This window comes from Cinclus cinclus, chromosome 13, assembly GCF_963662255.1.
Source record: "Cinclus cinclus chromosome 13, bCinCin1.1, whole genome shotgun sequence".
In the NCBI taxonomy this organism is placed as follows: domain Eukaryota; kingdom Metazoa; phylum Chordata; class Aves; order Passeriformes; family Cinclidae; genus Cinclus; species Cinclus cinclus.
This window is the reverse complement of record NC_085058.1, coordinates 5,795,115-5,815,080: the sequence shown is the minus strand read 5'-3', so window position 1 is coordinate 5,815,080 and position 19,966 is coordinate 5,795,115. Positions and strand designations below refer to the sequence as shown.

General features: G+C 43.4%; 1 protein-coding gene across 3 annotated transcripts in view; it reads right to left on the bottom strand.

Annotated features, from left to right (window-relative positions):
- Nucleotides 1–19,966, bottom strand: part of RORA (RAR related orphan receptor A) — a 357,182-nt gene that overhangs the window by 113,194 nt on the left and 224,022 nt on the right. Inside the window, exon 2 of one of the 3 annotated variants that reach the window (XM_062501321.1) lies at nt 8,016–8,027. The exons of the other annotated variants lie outside the window; for them this stretch is intronic. Within the exon in view, the coding sequence (XP_062357305.1) occupies nt 8,016–8,027 (12 nt within the window). The remainder of the gene's footprint in view (nt 1–8,015; nt 8,028–19,966) is intronic. 3 annotated transcript variants of the gene reach the window in all.

Here is a 19,966-nt window from a genome sequence, read left to right as displayed (position 1 = left end):
CATCAGGAGGAGTCAAGCAGCAGCAGGCTTGGCACATGTGTCTGTTCATGTGTGTGCTGCAGTGCCCACAGTGCACACCTGTACAGACAGGGATGGGGCTTTCCTCCTCCATTGTGAAGTACAAAACTACCTTTTACTCATCTGCTCTCCCAGACCTCCCCTATCAGATATCTCATCCAAGGACACTTTTCAAGTAATTTCAAAGCAGCATTTGACTTAAACATTGCCTTTATCAAAGCCTTTCAGGCTGTTTTATTCGAGACTACTGACAACCTCACATTTAAAAGCATGAGCCCGGCCTCCAAGAGTTTAGGGTATTTCCATAAAAATCCAGAAAATTGTCAAACTACAAATAAAACAGAGGGTGGGGGCTGTCTTCTTGTACGCTACCCAAGGCCAACCATGCTTGAAATCAAACTGTCCTTCCAGCAGAACTGAAATTCTCAGAGAGAGGCCCAGGACCAGAGATAGCAGCTGAGATAACAACCGCAAGGCTGCAGCAGTCCTGATTCCACCAACCCTCACTTCGATGCAGCCCCTCTAGATGGGAGATAAAGGAAGCCTCAATGCCCCAATTCTGCGCCTTCGGTACCTGGAAGTGCCATGTGAACACCCTCACAGGGACTGCCAAAGGTCTTTCAGTATGCAAACAAAACCAAAATGTAACATAATCAAATGGCTGCAGTCCTTTTTACTTACAATTTGTTGCAATATTTATTCATTATTTAAGAACACTGCAAAGCTCAACATACTGCATTATGGTTTAAAATTATCTGATGCACATTCTTACATCAGGCACAAGGAAAAAAAAAAGGGTTTCCATTTAGAACACGCTTCCAGATAAAATTGTTCTTGTTTTTCTTACTATCGTAACCTATTATATCTTCCAATAAAATCTGTTGGTTTTAATGCATCCATTCATCTTCTACGCTCTCATTGACCCTTTGGAGACAACCAAAGAAACAGAGCAGAAGAAAACCTGTTCATGAGTTGCCCATAAGTAGGGTATGATCATAAAATCCTGCCAATGCTGGCATAGAAAGCAATTGGTCAGTAGACACGGTGCAAGGTGACCTGCTGCTGAGTTACATACAAGTATTTTCTCTCTTTTTTATCTTAGTCAAATAGGTTTTCTTTTTTTAAACAAAGAGATCATCAAGACTGCTGTCAGTTCAAAAATTCAAAAAACTCATTACCAGTTCAAACATCAGTCTTAACTGCTTGTTTCTTAGGAATAACCATTTAAAAAAAAAAGTGCTTAAGATGAGTTCTTAAAAATAAGCAAAATATGCCTAATTAAAAACTACAGGTAACAATTCTTCTAACAAACACTCTTCTGTGACACATTAAATTTGTACACTCATCAGTGAAGAGAGAACCACCTACAATTTATTCATGTATTCAAAGCAGAACAACACTTTTGTGCGGCCAAACAAAATTGCTACTTGTTTCTGCACCTTGAAGCCAGTGGTGACGGTGTATGGCAGGCAATTTCTGGCAAATGGAAGCCCTCATGGAAACAAATGTTAAGGATGTTCTTAACTCACGCCAAACCGTATTTCCAGCTTGGGAGTTTTAACTGTCACGCAGAGTGAAGACAAGGGACAAATATTATTTGTATCAGCACCAAAGAGAAGAGCACCTGGATACCTCGTTTCTTTCCGTACGTTGGAGGGAGACTCCCTGTTCGTTTTTTCGGAGGTTCTCTCGCAGGGTGAGGGGAACCGGGGCAATCCCGTGAGATCAGAGGCAGGTAAAGGAGGGTGGGAGGGCAGTCAGCCTCCGGCATCGCTCGCTCTAGGCTCTGGGAGGGGGAAGGTCGCTGGAAAAGCTCGGCCGCCACCGCAGCGCCGGGAGCCGCCTCTTGTGGCGTTGGAGCCCGCACCCCTGCTAGCACGCTCTCCGCCTTCGGCCCGCCAGCTCCCGGCGTCCCGTTGCTCCGAGGATTCGTGAGCGGCCTCTCCTCCGGCCCGTCGTTCCCGTGTGGGCCGCAGCCTCCATCAGCCCCAGCGCCCCGCGGGCTGGGCCCGTGCGCCGCCGGCCCCGGGAGCGGGCAGTGCCAGGGGGTGGGAACGGCAGCACCGGGGAAAGGCGGCCCCAGCCACAACAGCTGCGGCTGGCTCCTGAACGGCTTCTTGTTCATCTCATAGCTGCTGTTGTTTTGTTTGCCTTCTTATATATATATATATGTACACACACTAGTAAAGAACTGTTATTCCTATCCCCGTGTCTTTGCCTGAGAGCCCCTTAATTCCAAAATTATGCTAATTCAGAGGGAGGGATTTACTTTCTCCATGTCGAGGGAAGGCCCTGCCCTTCCCTAGCTCACCTGTCTTTTTCAAACCAGGACACTGTACCACAGGCCAGTAACTTTTAGCAGTTCCTACTGTTCTACCACAAATACTGCTTGGTCAGCTCTGTGATGATGATAATTTTAATGATAAACAGATCCATGGGCATTTCAAATGTACAACACTGACGCAGTGGAGAGAGGCTGGGCACGCTATAGAATTGGGATGAAAGAGGATGCAGGAAAGTTACAAAGTATTTGTAACTCACAGTATATGTACTCGCTGTGTAAGTGCCTGAGAGATGGCATTTTGACCAGCACAATCCCCCCAGCACAACAGTGAGAGGGCTTCTCTGCCAAGCTGGAGGAAACGGCATGGGTGAAGGATACCATCAAGTGATTTATCAACCCCTTCTGCTCTGACATCCAAGGCACTCTGGGACATCTCCAATCCAAATAAAGCTACAATAAAGTCCAGGTTAACTTTTGAGAACAAGCAGGAATATCACACAAGGTCAGATGCTTGCAAGCTACCAGATTTTTTTTTTTTTTTTTTGGTTTTGCTCAATTCTTTCTCTAACCAATAACCAACCTGGGCAATCGCACTTTACCAAGTCAGTCTTGTGACTGACTATAGGTGGAGATGTAATATTTGCAAAGATGTGAGGAATTCAGTAAAAAAAAGAGCACCAGCAGATGAACAAAAAAACCCTAACAATAATGACACTCAGGCAAATCCTAAAATACTAAGATTCTAAAAACTAAACACTAAAAAGCAGGCAACTCTACCATGGATGTTTTCCTTGGTGTTACTGGTTTGGCTTTTCTGCAGTACTTCCCATCATCAAGTTAGTGCTTATATATCCTCAAAAACAAAACCCTATCTGCAGTTTACAGACAAAGAAACAGAAGCTAAGTAGTTACGTAACTACAAGTCATGTACTCATAAACTGGGCTGCCTGCCTTGTAGCAGCAATCTTAATTTAAAAACTCCCCAAGCAAGAATTTTCTCACTGCATCTTTCACAATCAGTTCATGACTTCATCAAGATAACTGAGATACCACAAAATAGCCAATCTAATGTGTCTGAGGCCCAGAATTTTAATGTGCATCTCATACTGCAACCCACACATATTTTAGAAATTCAATTTTGGCCTCTTTTTTAGAAGTAGCTCCTGTAATAGTGTGCTAAGATCTGACAATGAATACATGGGAAATGTTTACTGATTGTTCTTCAAATCATCCTGTAGAGTAAAATAGATAATCCCACATTGACAACAGAGGATTCAGTGTTCTTTTGTGGATTTCTACAGGATTTAAAATTACAGCTGTCTAATTTGGTGGCTATTCCTCCCTGCTACCCCTTTCAATATAAAAAAATGCATTCGGCTGGCTAAATTCCTTTATATACCACAATGACTTTCATCTATTTCACATCTTGGATAAAATTGGCCAATTGTGCATCAAATGAAGCCAGCTTTGGGTATCAGGTTCCTACTATAACCAGATTATTTTAAGTTCATTTGAACCATCACCAATATTTTTAATAAGGATAGTATTTTCTTCGCTCTGCTTTTCTGCAAAGTATTTATAAGATAATATTTTTGATCTAGAAAAATTGATTCCTCACACATTATTTTATCAGTCCCAACTGAATATTTTAGCTGCAAAGTGCTTGTGCATTTGCCTTTCAGTATTCTTCTGAGGCCGTCTCCTATCACAGTAACTCTCTCCTTTTTTTATTATTAAAATATACTGAGCTCAAGTATCAACGTCTCATTGCTTTGCTCTCCTGAGGAAAACAAGCAAGATTCTATTATGTCGTCTTCAACAGCTGTGAAGAATGAGGGGAAAACAGGGAGAGAGGATTTGTGCTAGAAGCTCTTGCAAAATTCAAGACTTGAATATAGCTCAAGTAGCACTTCAACATTTCAGACTCCTTCAGAGCCAAGATCCCTGGAGAGTTGAGTTTAAATCACTAAACTTATTTCAGGAAAGGGGAGAACACTCTGGAGAAAAGTCTGTCGACTCCAGCAAAATTAATAAACCGGTTGCTCCTGATGTGAACTACATTTCTTGACAGGAGTTTGACAAATTTCTAATTCCCTCTTAGCTACTTGTGAATGCTGCGCTTGTTGCTCTTTTTTAACAGTTATTTAATACTATGGAACAACAGAAGTAGTAAAAATTGCTAAGTTTCAGTCACCTTGCACTTTCAGCACCAGTTATAAAAAGGAAAACTATGACTTTCCTCAATGTCTGTCAAAGACAGCCTATCCTTTCCTGATTTTAAATGTTCATGTAGAGAAAAAGTAGGTAACCCCCACTGGGTGACTTTCTTTAAAGAAAACAGAATTAATAAATGGAAACAAATTGCAAATGAAAAGTCTGTAAAGTTATGCATTTTTTTCTAAAGACAGGACCAGTTGCCTCATATTTGGTGCAAATCCAAACAAAATTAGTGGCATTTAGGTGTCACCTAACTATATTTATTTAGCATAACCACACTGAGTTTGGATGGATGCTCACTTTTCAGGGGTTTTCTTTTCTCACTCCTATTGAAGAGTATCACTGCTTTTATTTCTGTGTGTTTAGGGTGCTGACAGTTTTGTAGTCACTGCACTGTTGTCATGGCTGATGATGCATAGGACAGTCAAAACCTGCCCCTGTACTCAGGGGCTGCTGGGAAAGCTTAATTCCTTTACAGAGATGATTATGCTGTGGAGCTCAAATGCAACTCATAATATATGTTCTAAGAAACAGAATAAGGTGTTAATATGCCCTTGACCTAAACTGTGCTTTAGAATTTTTGTAGTAGAAGTGCCTATGAGATATGTGAATTACACTGAATCAAGCCATTAAAACAAGGTAGAATGGAATGGATTTTATTTTTACAACACATGCTTTTTAGAGGTATTTACCATCTCAGGAAGATCCTAAGAAGATAAGCCAAATCAATGGCCCCAAAATTACAGTTACTTCACAGCATAAAGGCCCTTTTTATTACTGTAAAGTAAAGTTTTGCTTACTGTAACTATAGGATTAGAGAGCACAAATACCACCCTGATGTACTTTTCACTTACATTACAGCTCTGGTATGTCTGTAATTGTATGGCAAGGTTAATGTTTATGCTTCCCAGGATCCTGGACCTAGGAGCACCTTTACATTAAGTAGGAAAGATCTTCCATGAGGAAATGAAGCTTTTCTATGAAGCTCTACTCAGAAGCAGGAAAATGCCTGCTGTGGATAGAGAAGGGAAGAAAAGGTCACATTATATTAAGAAGTGTCCTAAAAGACTGCACAGACACATGTGCTGTTCACAAAGCCAGTGATCACAGCACAGCTACCATCACCTGGAACGTTGGACTCAGCACTTGTTACTCCTGCGTGCTGGCAGCTCTGGTAGTAGGGAAATGTGTCCCTGTTTGTTTACTGTGTACAGCAGCAAAACGCTGGGTTCCACCAGTACAAAACTGCAATTTCTGACTGCAATGCACCCAGGCTTCACCAACAGATCTGTGCGATGGGATTTGCAAGGCAGCCCCACTGCCTACCAACTTTCAGATGACCTGGCCAAGTCAGTCTTCCTGTTTGCTCTTTCAGATCTGAAAGGTTTCTTTTATACATTACACTCAAAAGACAGCAGAGTACCTCAAGTAAGTATTTACCACTTTCAATATGCACATCAATTTGGCCCTGAAAAATGAAGGTTAATATTAGATAAAAGCCCCAAGCAAAAATTCTGCTTCCAGCACACGTTTCAGACTGATTTTAGCCTTTTTTTCCCCTGTGTGCACTGAACTCAGGGAAGCTGCTGGTGTCATGTATCTCTCTCCTTACACAGAAGGCTGTGGGAAGCAAGCCACTGGTGTGACTGTGATTGACACAGCAGGGCTGAACCTGCCAGGCTGCAGCTCCGTGGGTAAGGCTGGAGCACGGTGCACTGAGGCATGAGGGACTGCACTCACCATCCAGGTTTGCCAGCAATTGACTCCTTCAAATTTCTTTCCTAGTAAGCTGGTGTAACTCAAATGGTTTTTTGTGCTTTCTAGTTCGTTGTTAAATAAGCAATTTGTAGTGCAGCTTAATGAAGCTTGAAGAGCATTGCGAGGGAACACGTGCATGGGTGTTCATCTTCTAAGCTGCAGATCAGAAGAGTGATCAGTATTTTGTATAAAACAGATTCTTGTCTTCAGTAACCTGTGAAGAAGACATGAAGTGAAGGGAGGATAGGCCCAGAAATTCCTTGTGACCTGTGCTGTCCCCACCTGTTCTGCAGGGGTTGTGCAGCAAAGGAGCCAAGTTACAGCTCGGGAGGGAGGTGAGGATCAAGGTCTTCGAAGGCCTGAGTCAGCTCCTTGTGCATCTAAAGGAAGGAACTCAGGTTTGCCAAGAGAGAAAAGGAATGCCAACTTTTGTCAGGGACACTACAGTGTGTGCTTCTGAAGAGAAAAGCCTTTCTCAGGGTTGGGGGGAAAGTGGTGTTTCCTGGTTTTGGTACCTGTCTGTGTGGTTCAGTCTCAAATTTGAAAGACAGTTTGATTCCAGCATGCTTTGCTTGACCAACACAGGCAGATAATGCTTCTGATACCTGCCTGTTTGCAATCTTATCAAAACATAAAAGCTCAATCACTGTGTTGGGTGGTGTGCTGGTCACCAGCGCTATAATCAGCAGTCAGAAAGTTTTAATTTGACATAAAACAGGGGGAAAATGGTATACAAGACAATTTTCTCCAAATTGAAACTTACAAAAGATAAGGAACACTGCTTGACACAGAAACCACAAAAGCTGGGAAATGACAAATTACAGTTATTAGTCATTCTTTACTGGCAAGAGGAGGCAATAAAAAAACCCCAGATGTTCAAATATGGTGTGGCAAATAAAGTGACTCTTCTTAATAGAGGAGGCAGTAGTGGTAGGATCTGTTCATCTTGAAAATGTTGTGTGTAATGAGCACACACCAGTGGGCTGCCCTTTTGAGAAGGTTTTGGCATGCAAAAAATTCTTCTATTAATTAGATAATAATTGGTTACTAAAACTGTAGAGTTGGTCTCCTTTTCCACATTTTCTCTGGCTACACTCTGGGTGTAAGAAATGATCTGTCTTCCAAAAATTTCGGCCCTTTGTTACGGTGACTCTTTTACCCACAAGAAAAACTAGGGCAAACCTTGAGGTCTGCCAAATTTTTCAGGTGTGACAATTAAGCCAGAAGATTCGCTTACACTCTGCATATAATGAGGAATAGTCTCCCCTCAAGTGAGGCTAAGTTATGTAGTGTTTAAACAATTAGAATATATTATTAAAAACTTTGATAAGCAGGGTGATATCTGTTCAGTGCATGGAAGCATTCCAGACAGAAAGGAAGGTAGGAGGCTGTGCTGGATGAATCTCTTAACAAGCTGGTTTTTTTCAGAGATTTTTCTGTGGACCAAAGAATATGAAAGCTGTGTTTAAAAATTTAAAGCCTTTATATGTTCCAGTTCTGTGGAGCAGCAGAAGGAAGAAGCATTTTACAGTGCTCTAATTCCCCATCCAGCAGCTCTTTCAATTAAGATGTTTATGACAGCTGTTTGTACTTGATGGAATGCACAAAGACTTGGTCATTAATTATTGTGTTTTCCCCTCAGTTATTATTTGTATTCAGTGAGTCAGGTGGTCATGAGCCTGCTGTTGCCAGTGCACTAAATGCACTTTAATTTCTCCAAGAAAACCCCCATCCAAACCCCTTCCCCCGCCTTTTTTATCTTTCCAGAAGCTGAGAATTTGTAGGAAAAAATATTCAACAGCAGTGAGTTATGGAGCCTTTTTTTCTAATACAGTCATTTAACAACTTTAAGCTGGCAGTGATCCCATCCACCTTAATCCTCTTCACACTTTGCGAGCAGTCAGCCAAGAGCAAGAGAGCACTAGGACTTAATAGACTGCAGTGTTTGAACTATGGCATCTGTGTTCAGCTTCCAGCACTGGCCCTAAGTGCCTGGTAAAACCTACAGTTTTGCTTTCATTAATTAGAGACTCCCTTCCACTGATTTGTAGAAAACATTGGCCGTCATGTTCTTTCAGCTCAGTAAATATTTATACAACTTGTGTATGATTTTAAGTAATGAATACAGCTCATTTTCAGGGTGTCCAAAGACGGCTCTTTCCAAATATTAACAAATTCCTTGTCTGACCCATGCTAAACATGGCAATTCAGGTTATAAAACGTTAAATATAAAACTTGCCTGGTTTTGAAGGTTTTTTTTCTGACTTCCACTTTGCCGTGTTGTCCTTTTTCATTATATTTGCCAGAAGTTTGAGGGGGAAATGGAGAAAACCCCACAAATAAACCAATGATGAATAGCAATTACTAATTTAAACCAACTGGCCACTGTTGTCATTGTGTATCTGTCAGATGAATGTTGTGCCATGATGCTGCTAGTTAGAAACCTATCAGGATATGTTTATATGAGTTTTCTAAGATGTATTAGCACCTTTCAAACTTGATTGTGTTTGTCCTCACCAACAGAATCCCTGTGAGGCAATGTTACCCCTGTAATGCAGATGGGGACCAGAAATTGAATAACTGGCTCAACAGGCACATCCAAATCCCTGTCTTGGATGCACTGACCAAATTGTGAGGGCAAACACCCATTGAACTATTCACACCTATGGACTGAGCTGCAAATGGAAATGCACGAATGAAAGTGAGCACTGAAACATCAAATTCATTTTCAGAAATACCACTGGAGCTACTGGGAGAATTGATCCAATGTTCTTAATTAGTTGTTAGTGGATTTGTGCTTTCAAAGTTCTCCCAGCTTACGTTTTGGGGACTTTTTTAGTTGTCCCTCCTGTGTCCTTCTTTTACTTTTTGTTTCAAGTGTTCCAATGCCTGGTTACATCTGTGCAGTGCTACTGATGTTACCAGGTAATGTGTTATTTTTATGTGAAGTGTCTTAGGCAGGAGTTTCTCTATGCTTCTCATTCTTTAACATATGCAATTTGGAGATACAAGAAAACAAAAATACCTTGACTTTTAAAGTTTTGGTAGAACAGTCAGTGCACATTTTCCTGGGGATACTTGGGTTAGCATAAATATTTGGACACGAGAATGTTAAACTAAGTCTGTCCGGTTTACTGCACTGTGGTGAGATAAACCCATAGTAATACTTCTTAAAAATAATTTCTAAGGTAGTAAAGCCTCATATTTAAGACTGTAGAACACAAGAGCCTCTTGGAAACACCCCATCACTTTTGAATGTATACCTTGATATAAGTATAGTGAGAATGAGTAATTAATTTCTTTTTAGTGTAGCTCATCCTACTTTTTTTTTTTCTTGATCAGTTTATTTCATGTATTAACTGGTGGAAGTGTTTACCCAGAGTGTGGTAGGCAGGCTGTATTATCTCCAAAGTGAGCATGATAAACTGTGCTGTCTGCCTTAAGGCACATGCCAAATCACACAGTTCTCAGCAGGTCAGGGTGTGCTGTGCTGCATCCCATGGCCATGGTGCAGTTTATGGAGTGGCTTTGGCATGAGGACTATGTGGTGGCCCCACAGAATCTCAGAATCCCTCACATGTGAAGTCTTTGAAAACAGTTGAAGCCTCCAACATCTGTTTCATTAACTGGCACCAAATCTGACAGTAGCCAGTTGTAAAAGAGGGGGGAATGCTGGAATTGTTGTAGGACGTATGCACAGTAGTGGTGACTTCTGCTTTCTCAGGAACAGATAATGGAAAGTGAATCTTCAACTATTATCAAGTGGTACAGAGGTACCATTCACACTTTCCATCTGCAGGTTATAGGAACTCCAGGCACCTTAATTAGTTAGATGCCTAAACTTATAAACTAAGTTGCACTCCCTTTCTTTATGGCCCAGCTGCAGCAGCTCAGGGTTAGTTGAGGCACATGAGCATTACTGATTTCCACACTGTGGTGCTGAGATCCAGCCTGGGAATTGGCAGTGCTCAGCCACCCAGCTGATGACCCAACTGAGAACTGCCAGGGGATCTCCTGGCTGTGACCTGGCAGCCCTTGCCTTCATCTTCAGCCAGGGATCCCATTTCAGCCAGCACAAATCTTGTTTTGCTAAATTTTAGCATTCTAAAATAGGTAGTTGTCAAATTTTCTGTATTCTCCAAACAACCATAAACCTACCTGTAAGGATAATCATCTGTAATTTCAGATTTTTAAAACTGAAGGCTTTTTTTAAAATTAAATTACATTATTCCTACAGCTTGTCTTTTTAACAATAAGAGGAACAGCTTTGTTGAAGCTGCTTACTCTTCGGTAATATCTTAGATTAACTCTGTTTTAGTGCAGGAAATGCAAGAAATCTGAAGCAGATATCATTTTCCCACTGACTGTGTACCAGTTGCATTCAGGGTTTTTGTTGAACAACAGTTGGCAGTTGCCTTGGCCCCTTCAGAGAGACCAACACTTCACTGCTTAAAATGTAGGAAATCACTTAAGCACTTGAAATATTTGGATGAGAGTTTTCCTTAAATCAATGAGACAGCTTGTGAGTTAGAAGTGAGTGTTCTTGAAGAATGAGCCTGAAGAGTTCTTGCCCCACCTTTAGATTCTTGTTCATGGTGCTGTGAGAGCAGTGGCAGGGGAGACATTTATCCTGCTGCAGCTTGCTGGATTAAAGAGAACCCTTTGGTAGCAAATGTTGTCACTGCAGCAACTTTTGCAAGCACTAAATTTACTTATGAGAAGTTCTTTTTTAATTGCCCCAGGACAACCCTTTCTTTGCATGTCATGCTTTTGCCTGGAGAAAGTTTTTATACGGAAATACTTTTTTTTTTTTTCCTAAGATGGTATAGAGGATGTCTAGAGTTTGTCAATCCAATTGATCCTCCAGGAAATGTGCTGACTTTCAGTATGTATGGAGGATTTTTAAAGCAGCTGAGCAAAATCCCTTCTCAGATAAGACTCTTTCTATTTTGTCAGTTAAGAGCATCTTCAAATCGAAATAGCTCAAACATAATCAAATCTCCCTTGCTCAATCCCTTGCCTTCTCCTCCCAACCCCCTACACAAGCCATCCCCAAAAGGATAATCCTGGCAGTGATGTCATTAGAATGAATTTATAGACCAATGCTCAATTTTCTTGTCTTGAGCTTCAGTTGCTAATACTGGTAAATTTGAGCTGTGTATGTAAAGGAGTAAGGTTATGCCTTTTACCCTGCCCTTGTTTAATTTCCCTGGAGCCCTGAGAATAAATAATGTGGATTATTTGGACTTTTTTTTTTTTTTATTTTTAACTGGTATACAGCTTCATAGTGCTTCCAAACAATACGTAAAAGCTCTTGTTGTATTCCTGAGGGTCTTCAGCAAACAGAAGGTTTAAGGAAAGAATTTTTCTGGCTAAATAGGGTTAGAGATAGTTACAATTTTTGGTAGGTGTTGTAAACAGTGATATGAAGTACAAAATAGAGTGAAAACAATCTATTTCAACAAAATTCCCCTGTTTTCTCAACATCAAATATTTTCATCATGACGTTCCCCAGTGATTTTGAGAATATTTTGTAGATGTTAAGCACAAATGAATAAAATTGATCTGAATCTATCAAGAATCAGGATCCATCTTAAAAACGTTATCGTAAGGACTGACGAGGCAAAGAGGAAGAAACAGGCTGAATTAACCTGTTTGCTGGAAGGAGATTATAAACATTTTTAAGGAATGCAAGCCAATCACCACTACACTTTCTCAGCTCTTTCACATCTGGGACATGGAAGATTAAATGTTTCAGCAGGAAAAAAGCCACCAACAAACACAGAAAACCCCACAAACCAAATGAAAACCAAAATCACAGAACTACAAAACTAAACCAAATCCCAAAACTCTAAAACATATAGTTTAAGCTATTTTGCTTACCAGCAACTTTTCAGAGAACAGCAAAAGGCCATTTTCTTACTGAATCGGAGGCTGGCAAAATATTGGCTGGCACAGAGGATCTCAGGCCTTGAATACAGTGCAGAAAGGCAGGCCTGGCCTCCAGAAATGCCTTGGCAGATTCTGGTTGGGTTTCTTACAGCTGTGTTTTCAAGCTAGCCCCTCAATCATCCACACACCCAAACACTCCAGTTCAAGCTACCTCACTTGCTAAACCAAAAGCCAAGCCACAGATGACTGGCTGCAATGTAAACTTCAACCCTCACCCCCTTCTGCAGGCACTGTGGATGTAATACACGTGGCAAACCCAAACCTATGGTCAGCCTTGGCTGACACAGACAGTGCATGCAGAATCTAGACCTAGCCTTTAATGCTAGGTTATGCAGATCTGCACAACAATCTGCAGTATCTGATGCCAAGAGAGCCTCTATTGTTTCACAACTTTGGGGGGAAATGAAAATATTACTTATCTGGTTAACACAGAATAAAAAGAAGAAAGTTTTAAAATGATGGGAATATCTACTGCTTCCCTAAAAATGCAGAAGTAAAGCAGTCTTTTTATTTTTCTTTACTTCCTTTTCTTGATCTTTGTCTGAAGGTCTTTTTTATGAGCAGGAAAAATAGAGGTGATCACTCATTTTAGAACCAAGTAGAGAGCCCAGTAAAGCAAGGCAAGGGCACACTGGTCCCAGGAATCCAAGCTATGAGCTCTGCACACTGAGCTGTTTCATCTCGAGAGCACGTTGCCAGTGTATTCCAGGAACGATGCACCGTCTGTTCCTTTTCCTTCTTTCGGTTTCACAAGCATAATGCAAAACAACTGAAAGTACCACTCCATTCTGAGATAGAACCAGAGAGAGGAGAGGAAGAGTGATGAAACTGAAGTTGGACTGTACAAAAAGAGTGTTCCAGAATTCCCTAGCTCAGCTCTCTCCAACTGGGATGTGCCAACAGAAAGGTTTAGAGTATACTGGTGTCATGGCCAAGCTACTCATTTTCAGCACTGCCCAGATCTCAGCAGAGATACAGCACTGGAAAACTTCCCAGCAGTCTTCCTATCTAAGCTTCCAGGACTGCCAGCCTGAAAAAACAGTCCTTTCACTCTAAAACACTTCAACATGAGTACAGACACCCAAGAACGTTTCAAGCATGGTAGCCAATGACTTACAGCAAATCTATATTGTCCGTGTGACATAAATATTCTATTGGCATGAAAGTTCTAGACTAAAAAAAGAGATGAAACTTCTTCCTCAAAAAAAAGTATCAAATATCATAAAGCACAAAAAGGTGACGTTAAACTCATTCAAAAAATTATTAATTTTACCTGGCACCATGTTGTGGTTAGTGTTGGTGTTACCCCAGCTTCCAGTTCCATAATCCGGGTAATGGTTGCTTCTGATAATGGTTGTTTCCAAAGCCTTCCCTATGTTTTTCCAAGTTGCTTTCTCCATAAAGTGTATCCACCCCTGATGTAAACCAGTCCCCTTCCTCCTTCCCTTCACTCTCATTGGAACTGGCTCTGTAAACCACTCCGCTCACTCCTCCCACAAGGTTATCCCATTGCCTGGCTCTTTGTACACACCCACTGGTTTTGGCCTGTGTGGAAGCCGCTGCAGAGCTGCTCTCTTTTGCTTCTGAATCTCTGGATTAAAAGAACTTCTGGAATATCAGGCGGAGAGCATCTCTCGACTCTTTCACTGTTCTCCCTGATGCTGGTAAAGCTAATCCCACTCTAGAGCTGCAGCTCTGAGGTTCAGCTCCTGGTGAATTTATCCTGGAGCTGTTCCACACACCTTGGCGTGGTGGCTGGTGTTCTAAAAGAGCTAGCTAAAGCTTCCAGTGGTGGCGTCAGCTGGCGCTCAACGTGGGGCCTCCCGATAGGTCTGAGACCTCATGGAAGAACCTGTGCAGTCACTTGAGGGTGACTGTGATGAAAGACTTGGTCATTAGCTGCCCTGGTGAGAAGCAGGCCGATTTATGTCTGGTAGCATCCCCAGTGATGGAAATGAGAACCCCCAGGCACCAGGGGCCATGTGCAGGAGAGGGACCTTGGCTACAGCTCCCCTTGTCCAGGCAGCAGTGGTGAGTATTCGCCGGGGAGGGGCATTGGGTGAGACCGGGAGAGACATTTTTGTTTTGTGTCCTGAACCCCTTAGCAGCGTGGGAGGAAGGTGGTGTCCTGTCCCCAGGCTGCTTCTGGACCTTTTTTTTAAATTTTTTTATTATATTTTATTTTATTTGAGTTAATATTTCTGCTGTAGTCAAGGGTAGAGTTTGCCGAATAAATATCTTATCATGGGTGCTAGGTTGTCAGCACAGCAGAGAAGGATTTTTATGCAGGTTGTGGGAATCTTGAGGGCTGGGGAAAACCAGTTTTCTAAAGGATTATTAAAAAAATTAGTCTGTGGCTGTTCCTTCACTTCCCCCAGGTGTCCCCCATAAATGTGACCTTCATCCCCTTTTGGGACAAGGCTGGAAGAAAATTAACTGATTTGATAAACCTGGGGAACACCTCTGCATCCAAATAGATTCCACATTTTGTTTTAATTTGACTTGCTTTAGCAAAGGGAGAAACAACCACTGCTATGTCCCTCAGTTATCCCCTCCCCTCCTCCCTAACCTCTTTGTCCTACCCTGGGTGAGTCAAGGAAAGCAGACAAGCAGGGTGGTCAGGCAAACCTGACTCCCCCTGGCTCTCTGAGTCTCCTTCAGCACTCCACCTCTGGCAGAAATGGCCAAACTGCCAGGGCTCCTTCTCCTAAACACTCTGTTCCAGTTCAAACTCTGAAAATTGTTCCTTTTGAAGTTCCCCCAGCTTATTCTCCTTCCCCACAAACTCCTAACCCTTTCTCTGCTCCTCAAAATGGCCCCTGGAGAGCACAAGGTGGTGGTGACCGTATAGTCATCTTTCAGACAAGTGCTCCTCTTTCCCACAACCCTTTTCTTCCCACCTTTCCCAATCCCCTCCCTTTCCCAATTCAAAATGGCAGCAGCCACGTGGCTGGGTCCCAAAACGGTCACGCCACGTAGTCGGGTCTCAGTCATGCACGTGCTTTCCCCAGAACCCCTTTCTTCCAGCCTTTTCCAATATCCTCCCCTCCCCAACCCATCCCCTTTCTCCTCCCCTACCTCGGCCCCTCCTGGTGAAGTCCCCACCCATTCATGTTGCCGCTCTGTCCCTAGCCCTGCCCCTAAGCCCCCTCCTCCTCTCCCAGCAGCTCCCACAGAAACCCCCCTCATCCTACTTTTGCTTCCCATGGCCCTCCCCCCAGATCCCAGGCTCCTCCTTCCAGTTCCTACAGGCCAATATCTCTCTAAGCACAGAATAAGAGACTCTTCCTCTTGTAGCACCAGTTACCTTTAGTGATGGCCAAGGAGGTTTGCTCCAATGGGAGCCTCTCTTTTCTTCTTGCAAAAAGAAATCTGCAAGGCACTAAAGGAATTTGGAAGGGACAGTGAGCATTTTAAAGGCTTGGTTAGAGCTACCTTCTCCTCTAATACCTTAGTGCCACACGATCTCAATGATTTGATTTCACACCTTGTTTCTCCAGCAGAGTACTTGCTGTGGAAGGGGGCATGGAAGAGATTGTTGCAGGGAATTCTTTTGGAGCTTTTGCAGATTCCAAACTGTTCCCGTGATGCTACTGGAAATGTTATTACTATGAACCACCTGTGTGGCGAGGGGGAATGGACTGAGCCTAGGCTACAACCCAATGTGATGGCTGTGCCAACTTTAGATTTAATCCAGGGAGCTGCTGAGAGGGCATTCCATCAAATTCCCTCCTGTGGGTCCCATGTCAGCTTTGCTGCCGTCAGGCAGCAGCCCAATGGACCTTTGATAGATTTTATTAATAGTCTGAAAGTGCAAGTCAAAAGACAGGTGGAGGAGCCAGACTCACAACCGGTGATTCTTCTGGAAATGGCAAAGGCCAACGCCAACAAGGCCTGCCAGCAAATCATCAAAGGGATGCTGCTGGACCCTCCACCCTCGTTAACATCTATTCTTGAGGCCTCCACCAAGAACATCATAGCAGCCGACTGGAATAAAGTGCAGCCATTGGGCAGGACTGTTGCAGTGACCACCACTGCCTCTGTTGACCCACCAGCCTTTTGATGGGGACCACTAACCTGTTACTGCTGCACGTAAATCAGGCACATGGCCAAATCCTGTCCAGCACCCCACCCCACTCAGACAGAACCAAAAGAGGACCATGGGGGAGGGGCACCCACTACAAAAAACTAGTGGGACAGCATGATCCTGCTTTGCGTGTAAAAATAAATACAGCAGGGTCCCAGGGGCAGGGGGGAGTGGGACAAATAAAAACTGAACTACATAATATAACTGGACATGACGGCCGCACCGGACATGATATACACTCAGCTGATAGTGGCTATTGTACTAAAGTGTGCCTGCCTCAGCCACCACTGCTACTTTTAACATGCTACAAAAAGATTTTCAGGTCTCGAAGCTGGATGCAGATAGATCTCAAACCACTGGGGAAAACATCGATGCCTCCAGCACCTGGTGGTAAGTATATTGTCATGGGTGATACCAACCACACACCACCCGAGATCGAGATTGTTCCTGTGATGTGTTTAGCAGTGCAAGTGGTCTTGTTCTCCTGGCATGTTGTATCTACCCACCGTTTTACCTAGCCAGGGGCCAGGTCATCGCCCAGGCTATTTCTATTCCAGCAAAGGTCCCAGTAGACAATCAGGCACCAGAAGTCTACTGGGCACAAGTGGTGGGTGAGGACAAGCCTGATTCCCTGCCACATTTGGCAAGGCCCAGATGGGATAGGGATGAAAAGTTTGTTAGACGCAGGAGCAGATGTGATGATAATCCCCAAAAGGGCACGGCTATTACATTGGGAACTGCAAAACATAGCAGGCAAAACACAGAGCATAAGGGGCGCTCAATTGGCAAGAATATAAAAAAATGCCATAAAATTTGAGGGGCCAGACGGGCTATTGGCTAACATACACCCATTTGTTGCAGATTACAAGGTTCCCTGGTGGGGAAGGGACCTCATGTCACAATGGGGGGTACGCACTGAAATCCTGAAAACCCCTTGGGATTTTTAAGAGTGGTCACTGTGGAGCATCCTACTCAGAAGCTGAATTGGACCACTGATGAGACAGTATGGGTAGCTCAGTGGCCGCTCAGCAATGAAAAATTGCAGGCGCTCAACAAATTCGCAGAGGAGCAGTTGGCTCAAGGTAACACTGAGCCAACATTCAGCTCTTGGAACTCCCCAGTTTTCGTTACTAAAAAGCCAAGGAAGAACAAGTGGTGGCTCCTCCATTATCTGAGGAAAAGAAATTAAGTCATTGTCAACATGGGACCCCTTCAACCAGGGATGCACTTCCCAGCGATGCCTCCCAAAAAATTGCAATCTAGCAGTTATTGATATTAAAGACTGTTTTTTCAGAATTCCTCTTGACCCAACTGACGCCCCACGTTTTGCATTCTCAGTCCCAACCAAAAACTGGGAAGCTCCCATGAGGCAATTCCATTGGAAAGCATTGCCACAAGGAATGAAAGCTTCTACCACCTACCAATGACACACTGCCTCATTGCTGTCTCCTGTGCATGCCAAGGTGGGGGAAGCCATCGTCCTGAACTTGATGGATGATGTGGGTGCCCCCAGTGACAATATGCTACAACACTCACTTGACAAAGTGGTCAATGTTTTGATAACTGCAGGTTTTAAATTACAGGAGGAAAAAGTTCAAAGGGTGCCCCCCTTGGAAGTATCTGGGGCTTCAGATTGCTGTGAGAACCATTGTTCCTCAAAAAAAATGGCTATTGACAGCAATCCCAAAACTTTAGTGGACCTCCACTCCTTGTGTGGGTCTTTAAATTGGATCAGGCCTTGGCTGAGTATCACAACAGAAGACCTAGCCCCCCTCTTCAATTTACTGAAAGGGGGAGATGAGCTAAGCTCTCCCAAGACCCTGACTCCAGAGGTAAAGCTTGCCTTAGAGAAAGCTGTGACAGAGAGACAGTCCCACCGTAAAACAGACCTGCCATTCAAATTTATCATTTTGGGAAAATTGCCACACCTACACAGTTTAATATTCCAATGGGACCAGGACCAGAGGGACCCTCTCTTGATCACAGAGTGGGTTTTCCTCAGTCACCATCAGTCCAAAAGTATAACAAGGCCACAAGAGCTGATGGCTCAACTGGTCAGGAAAGCACGAGTAAGGATCCTGGAATTGGCTGGATGTGATTTTGCATGCATTCATCTGCTGATTGGCCTCTCTGAGGATACAGTGTCCCCAGAGAGTTTGATGGTAGATGTGTTCAAATGACTATTAAGAGAAAATGAGAGCCTTCAAATTGCATTGGATAGCTATGTAGGACAGATTTCTGTCTAAACTCCTGCCCACAAATTGTTTCACGAATAAGTTTAATTTGATCCCTAGAGAGAAAAGGAGCCAGAGGCCACTCAAGGCTCTGACAGTTTTCACTGATGTGTCTGGAGCATCCTATAGGTCAGTAATGACCTGGAAGGATCCTCAAACTCAGCAGTGGGAAACAGATGTAGAATATGTGGAAGGGGTCTCTGCAGATAGCTGGGTTTTCTGATCTCAGAGTTTTTGAGAGGTTTTCTTGGCCATTCAATTTAGTTACTGAACTCAGCTTATGGAGCAGGAATAGTAGCTAGGGCAGAGAATGCAATTCTGAAAGAGGTCTTGAACCAGACTCTCTTTGAGATACTCTCAAAATTAATTTATGCTGTTTCCCACCGAGAGCAACCATTTTACGTCATGCATGTGAGACTGCATACCAACCTGCCAGGACCAGTGGCTGAATGAAACCAAAGAGCAGATTCCCTGGCTGCAGCCCCTGTAGATCTAGCGAGGCTTCCTGACATTTTCCAGCAAGCAAAGATGAGCCATCAGATGTTCCATCAGAATGTGCCAGGGCTGGCCCACCAATTCCATCTGAAGTGAGATCAGGCCAGGGCCATTGTGGCGAGCTGTCCCAACTGCCAGTCAGCCACCACTGCATCATTAGAAGAGCAGGTTAACCCCAGGGGGCTGGGCAGTTGTGAATTGTTGCAGACTGATGTTACCCACATAGCTGAATTTGGCAGGCTGAAATATGTGCATGTCGCTATTGACAGTTTCTCTGGGGCAACCTATGCCTCCCACCATGCAGGAGAGAAGGCTGAGCATGCAAAGAAAACACCTGCTGCAGGCTTTCTCAGTGTTGGGGGTCCCTAAAGCAATTAAGACAGACCATGGCCTGGCCTACACCTCCAAGGGATTCAACAAATTCCTGCAGGTATGGGGAGTTGAACATAAGACAGACATCGCTCATTCCCCCATGGCTCACAAGGTGTGGCTGAGTAAGCACACCAGTCGCTCAGACAGGTTCTAGAATGTCAACAGGAGGGCACCAAGAAACAAGCATCTCAGGAAAAACTTTGCAAAGCTCTCTTCACTATTAACTTCTTAAACTGTTCTCTTGAGAACCTGAATCCCCCAGTGGTAAGACACTTTGTGCTGCACGGAGATCACAGATACAAAGAACATCCACCAGTCCTCATCTGGGACCCACAAACATCCAAAATCAAAGAACCCTATAAACTGGTAACATGGGGATGTGGGTATGCCTGCATGTCTACTCCACTAGGCCTGCGGTGGATCCCACAAGAATGGGTGAAACCCTATGTCACCAAACACCCTAACAGGCCTCCTGATGCTAAGAAAGATGTTCATTGATGATTATAGAATGCGAAATAACCTTTGTTAAATTTTATAATGTTTTAGGAA